Source organism: Chlorocebus sabaeus, chromosome X, assembly GCF_047675955.1.
Source record: "Chlorocebus sabaeus isolate Y175 chromosome X, mChlSab1.0.hap1, whole genome shotgun sequence".
NCBI lineage: Eukaryota > Metazoa > Chordata > Mammalia > Primates > Cercopithecidae > Chlorocebus > Chlorocebus sabaeus.
The window spans coordinates 121,450,272-121,473,398 of NC_132933.1; the positions used below are offsets into that span (position 1 = coordinate 121,450,272).

Below are 23,127 nucleotides of genomic sequence, written 5' to 3' on the forward strand. Positions count from 1 at the left end.
CAGAAATTAGGGTATTATTTCTGAATCCACTTTCATCTTTAAATCTAACATGATGCATTGCCAAATTCTGTCAGCTCTATCCCCAAGCCATCTCTTAAATTCATTCCCTTCTTTACACCTCCCTTGCCTCCAATATCTTTTGACTCAAATGCTACATAACCTCTAATTTATCTCCCTGATACTGTTCTTGCTTCCAAATCCCTTCTCCACAATGTGGCTATAGTAATCCTCCTAAAATGCAGATCTGATTAGGTGAGTCTCCTCATTTTAAAGTCTTTCTTATTGTTTTCTGCTACCCTAAGGCAGAAGTTCCAACAAATCTTGTTATCAGATTCTGGATTAAATCCCAGCCTCAGCAGCGGGACCTAAGACAGTGCCTGAATTACCATGAACATTTACTGATGACAAACAGGGTCTTAAATAATGAATGATGTAGACTTTCCACTGTCAACATCACAGATTCTGGTTTTTAATAGTATTCACATTTGCCTTCTCCAAGAGTCCAGGTTTAATGATGGTGAGACCTATCCTAAGACCTGGCTTTTTAGTGAGGGTTACCTCATCACAGAATCAAGAAGGGACCTCAGGCCGGGCACGGTGGCTCATGCCTATAATCCCAGTAATTTGGGAGGCCGAGGTGGGCAAATTACCTGAGGTCAGGAGTTCAAGACCAGCCTGGCCAACATGGTGAAATCCCATCTCTACTAAAAATACAAAAATTAGCTGAGTGTGGTGGCACATACCTGTAATCCCAGCTACTTGGGAGGTTGAGGCAGGAGAATCTCTTGAACCCGGGAGGCAGAGACTGCAGTGAGCCAAGATTGTGCCACTGCACTCCGGCCTGGGTGACAGAGCAAGACTCTGTCTCAAAAAAAAAAAAAAAAGAGGACCTGGGTGCAAGTAATTCTAAGAAGCAGGAGTAAGAGAACAAGAAGAATGAAGCAACAAAGAAAGATGAGTTATTCTCTGGAACTGCTGAGAAATGTACGAAAAATCAAATCTGGATATAGGTAGCTACAGCCTGAAATATGGAAAGCCAGAGCATGTGTATACCTGCTCCTGCTCCCATTGGTTGAGAATTGATTCCGTTTTCACCTGATATGGGCAAGCATTGGATCTGAGTGGGACACATCCTCTCCAATGCGCCCCTGCCTTTTCTGCTACTTTGAACTTCACACAGCATCAGAAAGATTCAAAACAATCCAGAAAATCTAAGTATAAATACAAAAAGCAAACAAGAAGTTTTTCTATCAAAGCTGTGAACTATGTGATGTGAGTAAGCTCAATAAACACTGTGCAGAAGTTAGGAGGGAAAAAAGAGAATTGCTGCCAAAGCACTAACCCCTATGGCTGGCTATGCTTGCCCACCCAGAAAGTTCCCATGTCATGGGGGTCAGGAGAACCTAGGGCAGAAAGCTGCAAGGCTCAGGGATCCCTTTTTTTTTTTTTTTTTTTTTTGAGATGGAGTCTGGCTCTGTTGCCCAGGCTGGAGTGCAGTGGCCGGATCTCAGCTCACTGCAAGCTCCGCCTCCCAGGTTTACGCCATTCTCCTGCCTCAGCCTCCCGAGTAGCTGGGACTACAGGCGCCCGCCACCTTGCCCGGCTAGGTTTTTTGTATTTTTTAGTAGAGACAGGGTTTCACCGTGTTCGCCAGGATGGTCTCGATCTCCTGACCTCGTGATCCGTCCGTCTCGGCCTCCCAAAGTGCTGGGATTACAGGCTTGAGCCACCGCGCCCGGCCTCAGGGATCCCTTTTAAGGAGGGATGCTGGCCATACAGCACGAGTGAGAACTCGCACAGAACCGTCCACTACTGCTGACACTGAAATCACAGGTGGGTTGACAAGATGTGATCCAAGAACCAGAGATATTTGCTACAAACCTCAAAGTGGAACAGAGCAGCGGCAATGTCAGTCTTTCTTCTTGGTGTCAATAGAATACCTTTTTATTTTTTTGAATTCTCCATGTATGAATAATAATAATACACAAATTCAAAGCAGAATAGACTTTGTGTCATTGGAGGAGTATGGAGAACCATCAGTGCAGTAAGTGTCGTGGGAGGTTTCTAGACAGTTTTTAAAAATCGATATTAAGTCAACCATCAAATGTGAACAACTCTGATATGCCAGAGCATTTGTATTCTTAAGTCGCGGGGTTATTAGAAAGATCAAATGAAATAATCATTATAAAGCACTTCATGCAGTGCCTGGCACAAAGCATGCACTCAATAAATGTTAATGTTTATACAATTATTATTATTGATTGTCAGAATTATCAGTCCCACATCAGCAAAGAATAGTAGGTGGTCTGTCAGCAGGAACATAGAAACATTCTCATTACATAGAAGTCAGTGTTGCAGGGACAGTCATTAAAACAGGATCTAATTTTAGTCTTCTGAGAGAAAATGCTGGGTTCTCTGGAAATGTTGAATCCTTCCTTGGGCGTGTAGTTTAATTTTTCAAAATTATATTGCATATCCTGTAAAATGAAAATGAAATTACACCACTGTTCATTAAAGGCTTCCCAAAAATCTTAGGCACTATACAATGTAAATGAAAAAAAAAGGCGTTATTTCTCCATAGGGCATAATTAGAAATAAAGAAGCAAGGTCAGTCACAAAGTTCCAAGCTATAAAGGAGGAAAGGAACAAGACTTTCCCCCGGTTATTTTATAGCTGCCAGGTTGAACTCATACTTATCCAATGAGCCTCAAAATGGAATACCGTTCTGCACCAACTATACTGATGATAGTGATTCAGGGAGTAAATGATAAGATTCCATCCTTCTAAAGTGCTTGTAGAATTGGATTCTAGTAAGTTTCATTTTGCTATTGGCCAATCACAAAAGAGACTGCAATAGAGAAAAGTGAAGACATCATGCTGAAGACAGGCTGCTGCATAGGAAAGGAAGAGGGACCCCCTAATTTAGAGATATGGATGGAGAAAAAAAGGCAGTTATGCCATAGCATAAGGGAAACATTAAATAAAGCAATAATATAGGAGAAAATGTCTTTGAGTAGAAGAAAACAATCAGACAGACAGAAATAGACTATTATGCCAAAAAAAGAATTACAAAAAGACATTGAAGGGGACATACAGTGATTGTTACACAGATTAAATGCACACAGTTAAAATGGAGGTGAAAAGTTTCTAAAAGGAATGAGTGTGTAGTGAACTTAATTTTATCATCTTTACTAAGACAAAGTTAAAGTCCCTAAAATATTTTAAGACACTTTAAAAAAAAAGTCTTAAAATTTTGAGAGCCTTTCAGCTCTATCAACTCTAGACTTTCCCTCCTTGTTTTTTTCTTTTATCTTATCTTTTTTTTTTTTTTTTTTTTTTGAGAGAGAGAATCAGCCTTAAGAATAAGAGAGTGGTCATTTGCCAGGTGGTATTCTCCTAATCCCTTTCCAGTGAGTTCCATAAGGGTTCAAAACCACTTTCTGGGGTCTTAGAGGTACCATTTTTCTCTCTTCCTCTGCTCATATCTTTCTGCTCCAGTGCCCGCATAGTTTGTGTTATCAGTGGTGCATAGCCTGAGACATCCAGGACCTATGCCAGCTCTCGAAGTAATGTGATTGGCATCCAAAGAAACAAGAAGCCCATGATTTTGTCCCTTTGCAATTTAAAATCATATTTAAAATGCCTTTTGGTCATAAAAATTTGAAAATGGTCTTGTAAATCACTTCCAGGAATCTATGTTCAAAACTCAACTTAAGAGTTTTCTACTTCTTAACAGAGTGCCTGCCAGTAACTTGTGACCGTGAATGAGTTTGGAAACATAAATTGATGTGCAAATGCTAGATAATAGCAACACCCTGTGCAACTGGGCAGCATTTCTGTTGTATGGCTTTTTTATTTTCCTGGACTCTCCCAATCGGAGAGAAAATAGATTTGAGTTCCATTTTAATTGGTTTAGACCCAGACAAGGGTTTAATTGGTTTAGACCCAATTCACCTACGTGTGTCACTCTGTCTCCAACACAACAGAGGAGATGACCAAGAAAACAAGCTCTCCAGCCAGGAGGTGGGGAATATTTTGGTGTCATAGCAGACAATTATTGATGGAAAACTGATGTTAGAAAATGTAAGGTGCCTTCTTCTAGATGGAGTAAAAGGGGCAGTTGCCCAGACTTTCATTTTAAATAGGGAGCCCATAACACAAATCTTTTAATACAATTTTAAAAAGAAAAGACATAGGGGGTATCTCTTAGGACCTGTCAACCACCAACCCACTATCAAATGGCCAAATCACAGGTGGTCAGCAGCTTAGCCAAAATGTCCAAGTACCTTTTGTAACACAGAATCTCCTTTGAAGATCCAACTTTCATTAATGATCCCCAGCAGCTCTGGTCAATGTGTCTTTTCACAAATGAAGCTTTTTAAAAGCTTTCAGTGGACAAATGTGGCTTTGAGTTTTCAACTAAATCTTTCTGTTTAAAAGGAGTACTGAAATGGGCATACTTTATCATCTTAAATGCTGCACACAAAATACTGAAATATTATTGACCCTGAGAGATTGGTTCACATCAAATAGCATACTCATGTAAATGTTCTCTTTTCCTAATATTAGCAACAGGGAATGGGAAATAGAAAGGGACGGGATATGCTGGATAGGGATGCACCAAAATTTTCAGAAAGCCTCGAAACTAGTGTATATTGATAACCTTGTGGCATCTAATATCTAGTATTTTTTTTTTTTTTTTGAGATGGAGTCTCGCTTTGTCGCCCAGGCTGGAGTGCAGTGGCTGGATCTCAGCTCACTGCAAGCTCCGCCTCCTGAGTTTACGCCATTCTCCTGCCTCAGCCTCCCGAGTAGCTGGGATTACAGTCACCACGCCAGGCTAATTTTTTGTATTTTTAGTACAGATGGGGTTTCACCATTAGCCAGGATGGCCTCCATCTCCTAACCTCATGATCTGCCCGCCTCAGCCTCCCAAAGTGCTGGGATTACACGCGTGAGCCACCGCGCCCGGCCTAGTATTCTATGTCTATTATTTCTTCATAGTGAGATTGGAGGAAATCTTTGGAGAATTAACGCAGCAGTTGGTAGACTCATTCTATAATAGTGGGTACAATTCTGCCCTGTCCCACATTTTTATGAAGTATCTTTAAATTTAAAAAGGCAATGTGCTTTGTAGTTCTTGAGCAAAGTATATACCTTACTCTGAATAGTTACTGTGTGAGTTAATTTGTAACAACTTTTAGGCTCAATGCTAATTTTCTTAAATGTTTCTGTAGTCTCCCCTTTATTATAAAGTATATTAGGCTGGACTCTTGGCTGTAATGACAGAAAACTCAACTCAGATTAGTTAAGAAACAAAAGGGTTTTGGTGGCAGTGGTGGCTTTCAGACTATTGCTGCAGGCCCGCCTGCCTTCCTCTTAACACCCTCAACATACCCTGCAGAAAAGAGAGAGCTACTGACCTGAGAGCTTAAAGACTGCGTGGGTTTGACTCTATATGGCCCAAATTGGGTCACGTGCCCACCTAGACTAAGGGAACAGGACCGTGGAATTGATCGATTGATTGTTGTTGCAGGTTGAGTCCTCCAAGCAGCAGATGCCAGGACAGATTTATTGTGGAATAACGCCTGTGAAGAAATAGGGGTGGAAGCAGAATTGTGCAAGGGAAGCCATTAGATTGCAATGCAGATCTTCTAGACTCTGTGTCAGCCCAACAAGGGGCGCCAGAGCAAAGACTGCCAATTAGAGGAATCCTGAATTGGGCAGATCTGAGAATAGTCTATATATAACTGAGGACTGTTAACTTTCCTTCCTCAACCAGTTAGAGACATAGAATGGGACTCTCTTATCTCAAACATCAATATCTGTATATGTGAAGTAGAGGGTGAAAGTTTACTATACACCAGTGGTTCTCAACCAAGAGTAAGTCTGTCCCCCAGGGGACATGGCAATTTCTGGAGACGTTTTTGGTTGTCACAACGGGTGAGGAGGTGCTACTGGCATCTAGTGGGTAGAAGTTGGGGATGCTGCTAGGCATTCTCTATAATGCATGGGATAGACAGCACAACAAAAAATTGCCCAGGCCAAAATATCAACAATGCTGAAGTTGAGAAACCTTGCCCTATAAAGATACATGTCTTGGTCAGGCGCAATGGCTCATGCCTGTAATCCCAGCACTTTGGGAGGCTGAGGTGGGCAGATCACGAGATCAGGAGATCGAAACCATCCTGGCCAACATGGTGAAACTCGTCTCTACTAAAAATACAAAAATTAGCTGGGCATGGTGGCGCACACCTGTAGTCCCAGATACTTGGGAGACCGAGGCAGGAGAATCGCTTGAACCCAGAAAGCAGAAGTTGCAGTGAGCCAAGATCATGCCACTGCACTCCAGCCTGGCAACAGAGCAAGACTCCATCAAAAAAAAAAAAAAAAAATAGATGTCTCATTTGCACGTGTGTACTGAGAGAGGCCACGAAAACCTTTTGTTGTTGATACATTCTTGATAGTTTTTGTTCTTATATGTAGTTATGAATACTTGAGATTCCATCCAATTTATTTAACTTTGGAACAGAAAGCCTAGATTGAATTGGTGAAACATCTGCATCCTGAATATTTAAAAGATTCTGTTTTTTAAGACAAATATTAACTTGAATTAACGTAAATATTCTTAGTATTTAAAGTCCTTAAAGACCTTAGTTTGGTGAAAAGATAAGAATCATCTGTGTTTAGCATATGCATTGCCATATGAAGATGGTAAGTCAAAAGTATGAGTTTGTTTCTGATATTTAAATATCCCAGGGGTATAGATTTGTTTACTCTGGAAGTTCACACTGTTGTATTATTTCTTCATTATATATTACAAAGTTGAATGTTAGGGCCAGGTCAGATTGGAAAACAGTTTAAGTATTCCTCACCCAAAATGCTTGGGACCAGACGTCTTTTGGATTTTTTATTTTTGTGGATTTTGGAATATTTCTATATTCCTCATGATATATCTTGTAATTGGACCCAAGCCTAAACATGAAATTCATTTATATTTCATATATACCTTATACACATACCCTGAAATATACCTTATACACATACCCTGAAGGAAATTTTATGCACTATTTTAAATACTTTTGTGCATGAAACACAAAAGTTTTGACTGTGACCTGTCACATGAGGTCAGGTGTGAAATATTCCACTTGTGACATCATGTCAGTACTCAAAAAGTTTCAAAATTGGGAGCATTTCACATTGTGAGCTTTTGGGTCAGAGATGCTTAACCTTTATTAAAAGCCCAAAGTTAGATTTTAATCAGCAAAAAATTACTGCAGTGTGCCGACATATGCAAGAACATTTTTTTTTCTGAGACATCTACTAAAAAATGACACAACAAAAGCAAACTTTTAGCACTATACGTTTTGAGCCATTTAATAGATGCTTTAGCCTTCAGGGAATTTAGCTCCAGAACTGCTGCTAGGAAAGAAAAAACACTGGTTAATGCCTGAAGGGATAAAAAGATCAGCTAACCAAAACAAAACAAAACAAAACAAAAAAACAATAAAATGTTTTCTCCAAGATGTGAAATGTGTGTTCAATCCTAGATCAAGGACTAGATGTTCAAAGTTCTACGTATGAAGTTTAATATTACTTTGGGAAAGTATAGAAAAAGTTTGGTATCAGTGCACTGAAATCTTTTCAACTAGGAACAATAGCGATACTAGCCCTTTACTCATGCAAAATTCACAGTTTTTATCTAAACAACACAAAATCATTCAATGCTTTTCTATTTAATCATCTATATTTACATAACCATAAAAAAACAATTTGATACAGTAAGGAAAAGACAAGAAAACAAACCATTCTAATCACTGTATTTTGAAAGTTCTTTGCAAACAACTGTGAAATGGTTAAAAGATAGGAGGATGGAGACCAGCTTGGCCAACGTGGTGAAACCCAGTCTCTTCTTAAAAAAATACAAAAATTAGCTAGGTGGGTTGGCACATGCCTGTAATCCCAGGTACTTGGGAGGCTGAGGCAGGAGAATTGCTTGAACCTGGGAGGCAGGGGTTGCAATGAGCTGAGATCACACCACTGCACTCCAGCCTGGGCAACAGAGTGGGATGGTAAGAGAATGATGACTTGTTGCTTACTAAAATAAAGGAAATATTGACACTATAAGTGATACTGTTTGAAATCTCAGGAATCTCTGAATCATTAAGATTATGTCACCAATGGCATGCAAAATATCTGGTTCAAAAAATATTCCTCAATGGACATGAGATGCCTAGCTGCTGATACTCTGAGTCTGATTTAGGACAATGATGTTCTGTGTCACTTCTTTTCTGATGCCTCCCAGGTTACTCCTGGCCTCACTGCTGTCTCACTTCCAAAAATACAGATTGCCCTTATTGGTCATAACACAGTGACTATCAGTTAAAAAGTCTCTAATTCGTCTCAGCTACAGTCATCTCCTAGCAAGACACAAGGTTCTTGAGAATAGAAATTTCTCATGTACCGTCTTTGCCATCCACCACACAATGAACATACAGTCCAGTGTACATAGCCGCCCTTGAAAATGCTTGTGGAATCATTGATTCTTGAACCCAACTGTCACACTTTCCAGATTTAAGTCCTGGTAAATGATTAAAATCATATGGGTCATCCCCAACAAACCAGCTCAAGTATTTATTATAAAAAAGGGAAGCTAGATATGGAACTTCCCCTAAAGACGTGTCTGTCAAACTCACCCCATTGTATTCTGCTCTGACACCACGTTTTTTGTGTTATTATTTTTTTTAAGATACAGAGTCTCACTATGTTGCCCAGGCTGGTCTTGAACTCCTGGATTCAAGTGATCCTCCCACTTCAGACTACAAGGTCACTGTAAGGGATTACAGGCTTGCACCACCACGCCCAGCCCCACCTTTTAATACAAATAAGTAACAGTTACCTTTTACTCAGTGCTCACCTTATAACAGATGCTGTTAAATGCTTTACATGCCTTAGCTCATTTTTAGTTAAATATATTGTTTTTGTCCCAGCTATGGTAGAGATCTTGCTAACCGTGAGAATGAATGATAAGAGTGGCTTTAAGGAGAATTCACTGCCACACCTTTCATAATTTTCCCATCATTCCTCCAGTGTTTGTTCAACCATCCATGATTTACTGATTTGCTATTACATCAAACTATGGTGCAACAAACCAGTGGTTCCTTCTGATTTTTATCCATCTCCTCTTCACCTAGGGTGAAAGTCTGAGGCTTCCTTGACTCTACTTTCTGACACTGTTACATTTAACATATAACATCTTGCCATACCATCTCTTGTTTTCCTTTCTGGCAGCTTATCCTCTCTTCACTTTCTCCATGCTTTCATTCCTCCTAAAACACCATTCTGACAATGATATTTAGGTTGGTACATAAGTAATTGCGGTTTTACCATTACTTTCAATGCCAAAAACTGCGATCACATTTGCACCAACCTAATATCTTTCTTACTTAAAAAATTAACGTAGAATATGGAAATACTTGCCAGCAGGGAGTGGGAACAAAATGGCTAGAGAGACATGGTGAAAGAGAGACTTGATTTTTAAATAACTTTCTTTTTTGTTCTTCTTGAATTTTATTATGTGAATGCATTTGAAAGAAATAAAATTTTTAAATAATTAATTATTAAAAAAATATTTGAATGCCTTCCCATGAACAACTAAATGAAGTCTCTATTCTTAAACCTGACAGTCAAGTACAGCTCTGGTTTGACTCCAGGCTACATTTCTAGCCTTATATTATTCAACTCTTTTTCTGTTTATCCTTCATATCCGGGCCTTTGCTAGTGCCAAAAAAAAAAAAAATTGCTCATTCTACTCTTGTCACCCAGAGTGTTTCTTCTGTCTTTGCCCATCAAAAGCTTACCCAATTGTGAAGGCCCAGTTTCAAAGCAACCTCCTTCATTAATTTCATCCAGGTACTCTGTAACCCCCATAGCTATTTAGGCTTTGTCTAGCAATTTGCAGTTATCAGAAAAAGGAGTACCTACCGAGTGCCAGAAAGCGGTCCCTCCGACTGTGCACATTACAACATCTCATTCTCTGTGCCTCCATTTCCTCATCTGTAAAATGGTCACTATGGTAGTACTTTCCTCATAGTGATGTTCATTCTTTCAAGTAGTGAGTTGGGTGCCTACTATGAGACAGGCACTGACCTGGGTCCTGGGGATATAGTAGTGAATAAAATAGATTGAGTCCTGCCCTCATCAAATTTACCTTCTGATAAGAAAGACATAAATGAAATATACCCATAATACTCTTGAAATAGAACTTGGGATATAGTAAATGCTCTATGAATATTTGCTATCATTACTGTCATTGTTGATAGTGTTGTTATGTGGTATTTCTATTAACACATAAAGAAACTAAGGTTCATAGGCTATTAGATAAGATGCTGGTTAAATAGCTAGTAAGGGACTCCAACTCAGGTCTTCCTGACTCATAAAATTCGTCATCTTTCCACTACACTAATGGCTCTAAGACCAGGCTGTACATCAGAACTATCTATGGAGACTTAAAGAAAGTAAAGATTCTCAAGCCTCAGCCTCAAATTAACTAAATCAGAAATTATTTAGATGAGCTAAGAATCTGTATTTTTAAAAAAAGTTCTCAAATAGTTGTGATGCACTGTCAAATTGGGGAATGACTGCACTACATTAAAATTTTTCCCATAATACTTTATTGTGCTTATTTGTAAATATCAAATCTACAAATTCACTAAAGATCATCCCCTTGTTTTCTTATTTATTTTTTCTGCTTCCTCTCCTAGCAAAGTGCCTTATAAACACTCAATAAGTATTTGAGTAATTAATGACTTAATTATTTAAAATTGCTCTTAAAATGCAAATACTCACAGCTGTGGTACTAGAAGCCTGTTATAAACAGTCATTGATCTTCCTAGGGTTATTTATTAATCAGCTAAGGACTGGCAGTTGGGAAGGAAAGGCTAAACATTTGGGAACAGAACTGAGAAGGCCCTCAAACCAAATGTTAGCCACATTATTGAACAGCCTAGGGCCCCACCTTAGCTTTACCTACACTTCATTGACAATTTCAGGTAAAATACAGAAAATATACTGCTAACAATCAAGATATTCCTCCCTCACACCATTGTAGTTTCATTTCTTTTAAGCTGAAACATGTCTCTCTTTTGGAAAATATGGGGGCAACCTGTTTTAAAGAAAGAAAAAAAAATCCTTTATTCTTGTCACGCCACAAACATGGAGTTACTGCTACACGTTAAGATTATAAAGCAAAATCCCAAAAATGCAGTGACTGATTATTCACAGTAGACATATGAAGTCAAGAAGCTTATTTTTTCTGTCTTTGCTAAGGCACAAAGCCTGGGGCTATATGCATTTTTATGACACTGCACTGTGTTGGTTTCACTTGAGGATTAAAAAGAGAGTCAAGGCACAGTGCACGTATCCTGATGGATTTTAGGATTTCTTGCTTTCGTGAAAGAAAGAATCTCATAAAGTACCGCAGATTATTGCTCAGGGAAGTGTACCTACTTCCATGATGACCTGGAAATTCAATCTTTTGTTTCTCCTATAAAAGATCACATTGTATTTGGGATGTTTTCCCTGTGGTTTTCTGCACTATGGAAAGCCACATTTGGAAAAACAAAATAGTTTTAGTTTAGATTTGAAGTGAAAATATCTAAAATAGTTCAGGAAAGTCTTATGAGCATTTGGGGAGCTTACAAACAGCCTTGTGGGTGGGGTGAGGTGGAATGAGGGAAGAGGGAGGTAGGGGGAGAGAAAAGGAGGGCTAGGTCAGAAGAGTGCAAATAAGACAGAGGGAGAGAGACCGTAGAGACTGTGAGTCCGTGGCAGAGTTTTAATTCTGGTTCTGACAAATCTACACGGAGAAACAATAGAAGCGCATTGCTCCATCCCCTGTCCTTTATTAAGAAACGTGAAGTGTACTTATTTATATAACTTGCGGCTTATCTTGTGATATGCAAAGAAGAGAGAAGACAGAATGTTGTTGGATTTGGAAGTACAATGGATGAGATCTTCCGGTGTATTGATTTGTAAAGAACGGCTTGATATTGGTTTGTCAGTTCTGTGTCAGTGAGAGAAAAGAAAGGCGCTTTTCAGTCAGTTGCTGGAGGAGGAGAGCTGGGAAGTGGAAACACGGTCTTCTGGCAGACAAGCTTCCTTGAGAGGTGGTCAAATGGACCATGAAGGGAGTCAAGGTCAGGAAGCTTTGGAAATGCTGCAAGGATGGCAATGGGATTTAAGGAGGGTTGATTTCCTTGGTTAAGGATTGTTGCATACTTCAGCAAATTCTCCCTCCCAGCCTTTATGAAAGAAGTGTTTAGTAGAACAAACTGAAAATCTCCAAGTGTATTGTTACCCAAAATATAAAAGTTTCTGTCACTGAGATGAAAATGTTTGATTTCCAGTGCTTTATCTTTTTGCATTTATCTACCTGTTTCAGTCATTTGTTAATACGAATTTGCTGATATATGCCATCTTTTTTTTTTCAGACAATACCAGTTCTGTGGTATCTCATTGATGATTATTTCAAATTGCCACTTTTGTTCCTTGGAAATACTCCTGTGTTCAAATACCAGGAGGCGTAATTATGTAATTACCATGTGAACATTATGCTACTTATGGGCCGAAATGCCCCTAGAAAGGAATGCTCCAGTGGCCTCAGAAAATTTCTGTGAGAATGATATCTTCCAAATGTGGTATAAATAAAGCTCAAGAATAAATAGCTAAAGCTGGAATGTAAATGATTTAATGTAATGATGTGATAAGGTGAGAGCCACTTGACTTCAGTTCCTGTGGCAAATCATAAGATACATTAGGAAAACTTTTAAAAGGGAACCTATTTTTTAAGATAAAATCTGCATCAAGTTACATCACCTCCCAGGCAAAGTAATTCAACTTTCCTCTTTTCTCTTTGAGACGAGGGAAAAAAAAAAAAAGCAGAAGAAATGCTTCCTATGATCTCTTCTCTTCCCGTCATAATTTTCATAAGTCTGTAGATGTAATTACAACTAAAGATTTTGACAAATGAAGCAGGATAGGAGGTTGATTGCTGCTTTTCTAAATTAAAATTAATGATACCCTTAAGGTACTTGGGTCTATGAAGTCAATTTAATGTTGATATAACCTGACTCCATTATCACAGAATGAGGCAGTTGCATAAGCATGAAAACCAATACACAAACATCCAAAGTGCATTTTAGAAATCGGTGAGGTGAAAGATTAAAGGCTTAACAATGGACAAAGGGCTTGCTGTTTGTTCTCTCTTGCCTTCCAGTTTGATGGAAGAGTTCATCAGAATTAGAGGAAGAATGTTCCTGGAGAAGTGTTGGGCTGGCACTAGGCTAGGGGTCCTATTCATATCCTGCCTCGCTTGTCTTGCAAGGATGCACAGCCCCTTCATTTGAGGCACTGTTTGCTTCAGCAGAGTCTGTGTACTCTTCTGGTAGATTGTATAGAACATAATAAAGGGAGAGGGGTGGAGGAGAAAGGAAAGAAAAAGGAGGGAATAAAAAAAGGAGTCAGATTAAGAAAGAAGTCAGCACAGAAATATAAAATGGAAGGAAAAAAAGCTACGATACAGGAACGTTAAAAGGTAGATTAAGGATGGTCTCACATGGCACGCATTAGTATCCGTGCCATAAATCACACAAAATCAACTAATAATTATGCTCCTACTCAGAGTGAGTGCCATGTTAGCACTAGTTGCTTTGCTGTGATCTATCCTAAAGTCAAACACAAGAAACACTGTTTAACTCCTAAGTGCCCTAATGTCAAGAAAGCACAGAAATAAACTCAAAGGAAAGACAATTCAGTCAATCTTTGCATTCAACAAGCCCAGGATGGTTTGCCACAGAGCTATACCTATCACAAACCTTCATTCCAGAAGACGGCCGGTAGAGGTGGCTCGTGCCTGTAATCTCAGCACTCTGGGAGGCCCAGGAGAGTTCGAAATCAAGACTAGAACTTATCTCAGACCTTTTTTTTTTTCCCAGTTACAACTCAAAATAATCAGAATTAGAAGAATAATGGATTTTAACTGAAAGGGATTGCCATTAGTTAAAAGGATTTTAACTGAAACTGTAATCAGTCTCAAGAGAGTTTCCAGGATAATGTTTGGGCATGTATTTATCAGTGTTACTTGTGAGGATTTGGGAGTGAGAATGAATGAGGAAGTTCCTCCCCCAACACAGACACATGCACACAAAAACTGTACAAACTGAAAAACTTCAGGACAAAAACTCATGAATAGACTGGAGAGTCATTTGTGTGCATATGTGTGGTTTATTTACTAGCACCACAGCACAAGAAGAGTTTTTGTTTGTCTTTTACTTTTGTTTTTGTTTTCATAGGCTGATTTGTGTAAGTGTTATGTCTGTTTCTTACATTCCCATGGATATTTATCAAGGGTCTAGACACAGTGAGAACCAGAAAATCAAAACATACATTCCTAGTTACATATTTTCCCTAAACTGGAGTAAACATGATTTATGTATGTAGTATCAGTAAGACATAGCTTGGACGCTAGGAAGAAACCACATTGCCTAGCAATGTATTTCCACATGGGGAGGTAATGCTTGTCTCTCCTGAACTTCTAGTGAAGATAAAACTTCAAAGCAGAGTAATTAACAGAAAGGTCAAAAGACAAAGTAGAAGCCCTTGAGAATCTAAAACGAAGTTAAAGAACCAACATTTACATTTAGATAAATTTATTTGAAATATTTCTAAGAGCCGCCATGTTGTTATCGGTCCTTTTTCTTTCTTTCTTTTATATTTTTGGTTTATTTAAAAGCAATGATGAAGAAAAAATGAAATAAAGCTATCTTTCACAATACACAGAGGGATGGACTGAGCTTTGGGAAACAGTCACAGCTTGGAATTAAGAGTGTGTGTCATATCATAATTTAGTTGGATGATTTGGTGCTCATTCATTATACCCAAAATTACACTTTCAAATCTACCGTGTTCGTACTTATCACAGTGCCTAACAGATAAGAGGAACTCAAAAAACCTTTCATTCATTCACCCATTCAGTGTTTCTTGATCTCTTCTATGTACTAGGCATTGTGATAAATCCTTAACAAGACAGATAAGATCTCTGTCTTCGTGGACAATAAACTTACATTCTAGTAAATATCTTTTGAATGAATGTAGTGATATTTCCTACTGAAGCTAAAAAAGGAAGGTCTCTGCAAACAGTACACTGTCTACAGAACTCATCCAAAATGAGAAGGCAAAGGAGAATAATATATAGCCCTCATAACTCTCAAATCTCAAATATGATTATTTAAAAACTAGAGTAAAACAAATGTGGAGGAGATTTGGACTTCAGGGTTGTTTTATAAATTGCTGTTTAACATTTTTAAATCTAGTATTATAGGCAAAATTGAATCTAAATGGTTTTCTTCTTTTCTTTTTTTACTTTCATCATCAAAAATGGAAGAAAGGAAGAAAAGGAGGAAAGAAGAAAAGGAAAGGAAGAAGGGAGGGAGGGAAGTTTTTCAAAAGCTTGTGTCAGGGATCTTGAAAAAGAAATTATTCATTTAAAATATAGTTGTTATGGTAAAGATCCATGAATAAACAGTACATTAATTCATTCAACTAATATTAATTTAGCACCTATTATATGCCAGGTACTGTGCTACTCACTGATGATTTAGTAGGGAAAGATGTGTCCCTGTCCTCATGGAACATATAAAAAAAGGACCTTTTTCTCCTGACATGCTTTTACTGAAGAATTGCTGCAACCTAGATTATGAGTACTCATGGACCAGATGGCAGTTTTCTGCCCATCTGGGATAGTTCTGAAGAATAGACCCTCGTGTATCAATCAAGGTTTCTTCCAGTTCTAAGCCTTCGTGATCTATGATCTAATAGTTAAAACAGGATGTATGCTCCCAAAAAGATGTTATATTTATATTACTTTTATAAAAGGAAACATAGACATGCCCTATTAATTCAGAAGAGATTGGGTTCCTCCTGGCTGTTTAAATCATTCTATTTAAACTCCTTTATATCTTCTTTCTTGGCTCCCCTTCCAAAGCTCACTCTTATCCCCTTTAGTCTCACTTCCCTTTCCTTTCTTTAATTGCTGAGACAAATTGTTCATCTCTAACTGGCTATACATGACATCTCCAGTTAAATGTTTCACTGTTAGGACAAATTTATTATATTCCAAATGAATTCATATACACATATGCTATTTCTCCGTTTTCTGTTTTTCATATTGCCATCAGCAATATCTTCATTCTCCCAGTCTTCCTTACTGGAAATCCAAGAGTTTATTTGCTTCTTCAGAAATTAATCTCCAGCACCAAATTGGATAGTTCTTCCTGCTTTCAAAATCCTTCTAACATGTACCTTCTTTTACATTCAATACAATACAGCCTTAATTCTAATGCATATCACCCCAAGTCTAGTAAATTACAGCAGCCTCTTTCTGATCTCAGTCTCAGGTGCCCTTTCGAATCTGTTTTACACCATACCGATCTTCCCAAACTCTAACTTTCCTCTAAAATAGTGAGTCATGTCACAGAAATTTTCAGTGGTTCTCTTTGCCTGCAGGGTAAATCTTGAGCCTCAGAGTCCGGAACACCTTGCTTTGCATCATCTGCTTTCAACATGACTAACTAATTATATCTCACTATCGTCCTCAACACCACTGTTCTGCAGCCCCAAGCCTTTCTTCAGCTTGTCACAATTTCTTACCTCCAAACCTTTACACTTGCAGAGATCAGGGACTATAGCATTTGTTTTTTGACTATCTCTTTCAATATTAACAAATACTTATATAATGAATAAACCACCAAGGAAAGAACTGATTGTGCCATAACATAAGATACAGGTATATAATTTCTGGCTTTTGCTTCCTGTTTTGTATATACTACGGTTATATTGATTTAAAATACAGCCAGTTAGAAAGATCTAATGCATGGAGGCTCTCGTTTTAATAGATTATCAAATTTCATTTCCTTGCATAATTGCTCACAAAATAAAGCGCTTCATTCCTAAGTCTCAAGCTAAAGCTTTCGAGGACCTTGGTTGCTTTCAAGATTTTCTCCTTCATAAATTTATTTCTTTATTTAGCCAGTTGTGCATTCAATCCACACAAAACTTTTCTCCAATGATAATTTGTGGAAAGAAATATTTTATGCTTAATTCTTCTCACTGTCATGCCTTCTCTTAAATTTGAGTTACGAAGATGGAAATTCACTTTGATCTCATTTTAAAATCTGGCAATATTGAGTGTACACTGGAAACTACCACTGGAGCTCTCCTTGTATAAGAAGGCAAAATTCTTCAGAGATTGGGAGTCTAGAATGAACTTTGATGCTGCATCGGCTCAGTCCCTATGAAACTAACATTCTTACTAGAGAAAGTGGCCTATGGCACGGTCATATTCCTTTACCATCTACATCTTCTCCTTGAGATTTCTTTCTCAGTATGTGAAAAGATTTCTGATCAGTGTCCACTCCCATATGGCATCCTCATCTTCTCCTCCCTACCCCAAAACACTCACATTTATCTCTAGATTGATTTATTTATGGAATGACCCATTCTAAATTTAGAAATAATGACATATGCCAAACATTTATTTGCATGCGTTTTCCCACAACCTTTCTCTGTGATCTTATGATATCACATTCTTCAAGACCAGGAATTGACCTTGCATTGGGCCATAAAATACATTGGGCCATAAAATACATTGAACAACTGAAGTTTCATAGATATGCACACTAGAATTGGTCTGCATTCAATAAACTCATTGAAAATAAAGAAATTAAAAAGCAAATTACTTATTAAGTATTTATAAAATACTTTTTTTCAACTTTAATCTTCAGGATAACAGTTAAGAGCAAGACCCAGACTGAATGAGTTTGAATCTGAGCTCTGCCAATTTACTAACTACTGAAGCTTAGGCAAGTTTTTTTTTTTTTTTATAACCTCTCATGCCTCAGTTTTCACATCAATGAAGTGGGGAGAATAATATTAACTCCTATTGCAGAGTTACTATAAAGATGAAATAACATAATTCATATTGTCATGCATGTATTGCTTAATAAATATTAGCCATTCTTGTATTGTATGTGGTACCCTGCACATTATAGACTATTGCGCTCCTGTTTTCCTTTTTTTTTTTTTTTTTGAGATGGAATCTTGTTCTGTCGCCCAGGCTGGAGTGCAGTGACATGATCTCGGTGCACTGCAACCTCCACCTCTCAGTGTCAAGCAATTCTCCTGCCTCAGCTTCCTGAGTGGCTGGGATTACAAATGCTCACCACCACACCCAGCTAGTTTTTGTATTTTTAGTAGAGACGGGGTTTCATCATGTTGGCCAGACTGGTCTCGAACTCCTGACCTCAAGTGATCCACCTGCCTCGGCCTCCCAAAGTGCTGGGATTACAGGTGTGAGTCACCATGCCTGGCCTATTCCTCTCCTTTTATTTACCATAATAGCAGCAAGAACAGTAGCTGGTGACATTTATTGAGCAATTACTACATGATAGAAACTAGGCTAAGTGCTTTACATGTATCATCTTATTTAATTCCCACAGAACTCTATAAGTTATATTACTGCCCACATTTTACTGATAAGGAAAGTTAAGAATAATTTACCCAGGGACATTGATTAGTCAAGGTTCTCCAGAGAAATAGAAGCAACAATATACATATGTATGTACGTATGTATATGTGTGTGTGTATATATATGTATGTATATGTGGATGTGGATATATAAAATCAAGTATTGTCTCATGCAGTTGGAAACTAAGAAGTCCCATGACCTGCTGTCTGCAAGTTAGAGAGCCAGGAAAATTGATAGTGTAATTACAGTCTCAGTCTGAAAGCCTAAGAACCAGGGGAGTTGATGATGTAAATCCCAGTCCAAGGGCAGGGGAAGACTGACATCCCAGCTCAAGCAGGCCTGCAGGGAAAAAAGGAACATGCCTTTTTGTTCTGTTTAGGACCTCAACTGATAGGATGATGCCCACCCACATTGCGGAGGGCAATCTACTGAATCCGCTGAACTAAATGCTAATCTTGTCTGCACAAGACACACCCAGACAAACCCAGAAATAGTGGTTTACCTGGGCACCCCATAGTCCAGTCAACTTGACACAGAATTAACCATTACAGACCTGCAGTCAGTGCAGTCAGTGTGAGTAGGTATTCTTGTTTGTTCCGCATCTCTTCTCTTCTCTCTCTCTCTCTCTCTCTCTCTCTCTCTCTCTCTCTCTCTCTCACACACACACACACACACACACGTACCACATTTACTCATTTATCCGTTTGTTTGGTCAACTAGTCATTTAACAAATATTTGCTACCGTTTACTATGTGCAGGGTTCTGTGCCTCCTGCAGAAAGGGTTGGAGACATTCAAAGACAAAGGTAAACAAAAAATAGTCCCTGCTATCAAGAAGTTTACAATCTATTGCAAGAGACCTGTCCATATAATTCAAATGAATTGTATGATAGAAGTGCTTCAAGTATAAACCACATACTGTTAGAATGCTGAGGAAACCATTAATTCTAACCCTGGAGATGGGGAAGTAAGCATATAAACACTCACAGCATTGATCTGGGAGAGAAGTGGGGTAAGAGCATTGCCGAGAGAAGGAGCAGCATGAAGAAGCCACACACAAGAGTTACATTGGATGGAATAGTGCGGGATAGACAGGTAGTTTTGGTGGGCTTAGCAGGTAGAGTTTGGGAGCGCAGGGTCATAAGGTTGGGAAGGGAGGTTTCATATGTCCCTTATGCTTTTGTGTAGATAAAATAAAGCAAATCCTGCATTTTAGGGGAACTCCACTTGGTTATCCAAGTATTTGGGCCAAGCAAAATGGGCAAGGCTAGGGAGAGTGAAAAAATGAGATTGTTCTGGATATACACTAGGCACTTAATTGATATTGGAAGGCCAGAGTTGGTTTGAGACCAGACTACCTGAGCCACTTTTCTGATGAGATTAACATCGATTTTTACCTCTTGGGAATTCTGCACACCACAAGAACTATCCCCTGAGTTCCGATTGCTCTGTGCAAGCTCTGATTGACCCCTAGTTTAGCATGGACTGTTCACAACCAAATCAAAATCCAGAGTTAGAGGGCTAGGATGCCTGGAGCCACCACTTATATTGGGTTGGCAAAATGCCAAATAACTAAGTATAGTATTTCACCCGTAAAATTATTCCTTCCCCCCCCCCCAAGAATAGAATTCACTAAGTTGACAGCACACTGTGTCAATATATTATAGAAAAACCTAATAGGAAAAAAAGAATGGCGGTTTTCACTGCATGCCACCTAAAGGTATACTTCTCAATAATTTCCAAGACCACTGAAAACTGAAATCTGAAAATTAGTTTTATCTTACTATCCACCCTGTTTTATCCCAAATTTAAGCCTTGTCTGTACTTCTTTGATATTTAATTAATTTTTTTTTTTTTTTTTTTGAGATGGAGTTTCACTCTGTCGCCCAGGCTGGAGTGCAGTGGCACGATCTCTGCTCACTGCGGCCTCCCTCCTGCCTCAGCCTCCTGAGGAGCTGGGACTACAGGCGTGCACCACCACACCCGACTACTTTTTGTATTTGTAGTAGAGACGGGGTTTCACCATATTGGCCAGGCTGGTCTTGAACTTCTGACCTCAAGTGATCTGCCTGCCTTGGCCTCCCAAAGTGCTGGGATTACAGGCATGAGTCACTGTGCCCAGTCCCTAATTAAATATTAATCAACCATTGGTTAATTGCTAATTATCAATAATTAAATATCACTCAATGGTTTATTACCTATTCATCAATATTACTTCTTTAAAAATTTGTCAAAAACAATAGACTAAGACTTAAAGACAAGACATGTCATTTCTGAGATTCTGTAGTCACCTATACCAAATGGCACCCTCCCTAATGTTTCTGTGAAAGTAAAGATTTGTATTTTTTTATGGTACTAATTGAAGCAGTAGTTCATTTGTGGCTGCCAATGAGTTGACTGTAAAAAAAAAAAAAAAATCTTATTTTAACATTGTTGAGAGAGGAAATCCTTTGTGTTTGGCCTTGGATTGATAAAAACGAGTCTGGGATACTATATACGGTAAGTGGATATTAAAACTAGGGCTAGGGCTATGAATTGTTGCTTTAGTGTTGTCAGCCTTGGAGACTCAAAGTGTCTTATCAGAAAGGATACATTGTTTTAATTGTTCCTCATTATATAGAATGAGAGAACATCATTTCTCTCCTTTTCCTCCCAGGTGGCCGTGGAGGACCGAGTCAGGCAGCTGCATGAAGCTCACAGGGACTTTGGCCCAGCGTCTCAGCACTTTCTTTCCAGTAAGTCATTTTCAGCTTTTATCACTTAACTTTATTGCATCTTGATTAATAAGAATTAACAGTTGAAAAAACAAAAGAATTAAGAGTTGAATTATAATAATCTCTGTCAGATGTAGTAGAAGCATAAATCATCCTGAAATATAACTTGGTTGATAAATTTAGAAGGGTAGGAAGAAGAAGCCCAACTGGATCATTTTGCCCAGTCTTCAGCTAATGCATAATTGTTTCCTGCAATATATTCTCAAATGTTAACTTCATTAATATTTTTGAGTCTTTTTGAAAAGTATGGAACACTTTGCTCAGGAGCCATGCTAATATTCTCTGTATCATTCCAATGTTAGTATATGGGCTGCTGAAGCAAACACATACCTTTGAGTTTTTAATTTCTGCCTACCAGTTCAGTTCATAAAGCTAATAATTATGATATCATGTAATTATAATATGATCATTCAATATGTGTTACTGTGATTCTGTAATTCTTTATCTCTAAATAATTCATTAAATACTCCCTGCCTTATGAAATAAATGACAATTCTCAAAAGAAGGCATACAAATGGCCAACAGGTATATGAAAAAATGCTCAACATCACTAATCACCAGGGAAATGCAAATCAAGACCACATGATATATCATCTTACCCCAATTAGAATGGCTATTATTCAAAAGACAAAAAATAACAGATTCTGGTGAGAATGTGAAGAAAGGGAACTCTTTTACGGTGTTGGTGAAAATGTAACAGTAAATTAGTAACAGTATGAAGATTTCTCAAGAAACTATAAATAGAACTACCTTACCATCTGGCAATCCCACTACTGGTTATCTATCCCAAAGCTAAGAAATCAGTGTATCAAAAGGGTACCTGCACTTGTATGCTTATCGCAGCACTGTTTACAACAGCAAAGATGTGAAATCAACCTAAGTGTATATCAACAGATGAATGGATAAAGAATATGTGGTATCTATACACAATGAAACACTACAAGAATGAAACTACATCATTCACAGCAACATGGATGGGACTGGAGGTCACTATGTTAAGTGAAACAACCCCGGCACAGAAAGACAAAAATCTCATGTTCTTACTCTTGTGGAAGCTAAAAAAAAATTGATCTCATAAACATAGACTAGAATGATGGATACTAGTGGCTGGGAAAGGTGTGTGGGTAGAGGGGGAGATAAAGAGAGGTTGGTTAATGGGTACAAACATCCAGTTAGATAGAAGGAATAAGTTATATCATTTGACGGCAGAATAGAGTGACTATAGTTAACGACAATGTGTTGTATATTTCAAAGTATCAAGAAGAAAGGGCTTGAATTGTTCCCAATACATAGAAATGACAAATACTCAAGGTGATGGACGCCTCAAATACCCTGACTTGATCATTATGCATTCTATGCTAGTAAAATATCATGTTACCTCATAAATATGTAAAATTTTATGTACCAATAATAAATAAATAAATAAATACTTTGCCTCCAAATTTGAAACCTCAGCCTATGGGTATTTCCTTTCCCTAACTATTTGTATCCTTTTTTTTTTTTTTTTTTGAGAGGGAGCCTCATTCTGTCACCCAGGCTGCAGTACAGTGGTGTGCTCTTGGCTCACTGCAACCTCCGCCTCCCAGGTTCAAACAACTCTCCTGCCTCAGCCTCCTGAGTAGCTGGGACTACAGACGTACACCACCAGGCCCGGATAACTTTTGTATTTTTTAGTAGAGATAAGGCTTCACCATGTTGATCAGGCTGGTCTCGAGCTCCTGATCTCAAGTGATCCACTCACCTTGGCCTCCCAAAGTGCTGGGATTACATT

General features: G+C 38.4%; 1 protein-coding gene and 1 non-coding gene across 4 annotated transcripts in view; one reads left to right on the top strand and one right to left on the bottom strand.

Annotated features, from left to right (window-relative positions):
* The window catches only part of DMD (dystrophin), a 2,258,239-nt gene that overhangs the window by 1,990,346 nt on the left and 244,766 nt on the right, over window positions 1-23,127 (top strand). For all 3 annotated transcript variants that reach the window (XM_037986581.2, XM_073013821.1, XM_073013822.1), the window contains one exon: window positions 21,239-21,317. In XM_037986581.2, the coding sequence (XP_037842509.2) occupies window positions 21,239-21,317 (79 nt within the window). The remainder of the gene's footprint in view (window positions 1-21,238; window positions 21,318-23,127) is intronic.
* On the bottom strand, window positions 21,577-21,682 carry LOC119620028 (U6 spliceosomal RNA). Its single transcript, XR_005236424.1, has one exon. It is a non-coding gene; the product is annotated as a U6 spliceosomal RNA (small nuclear RNA).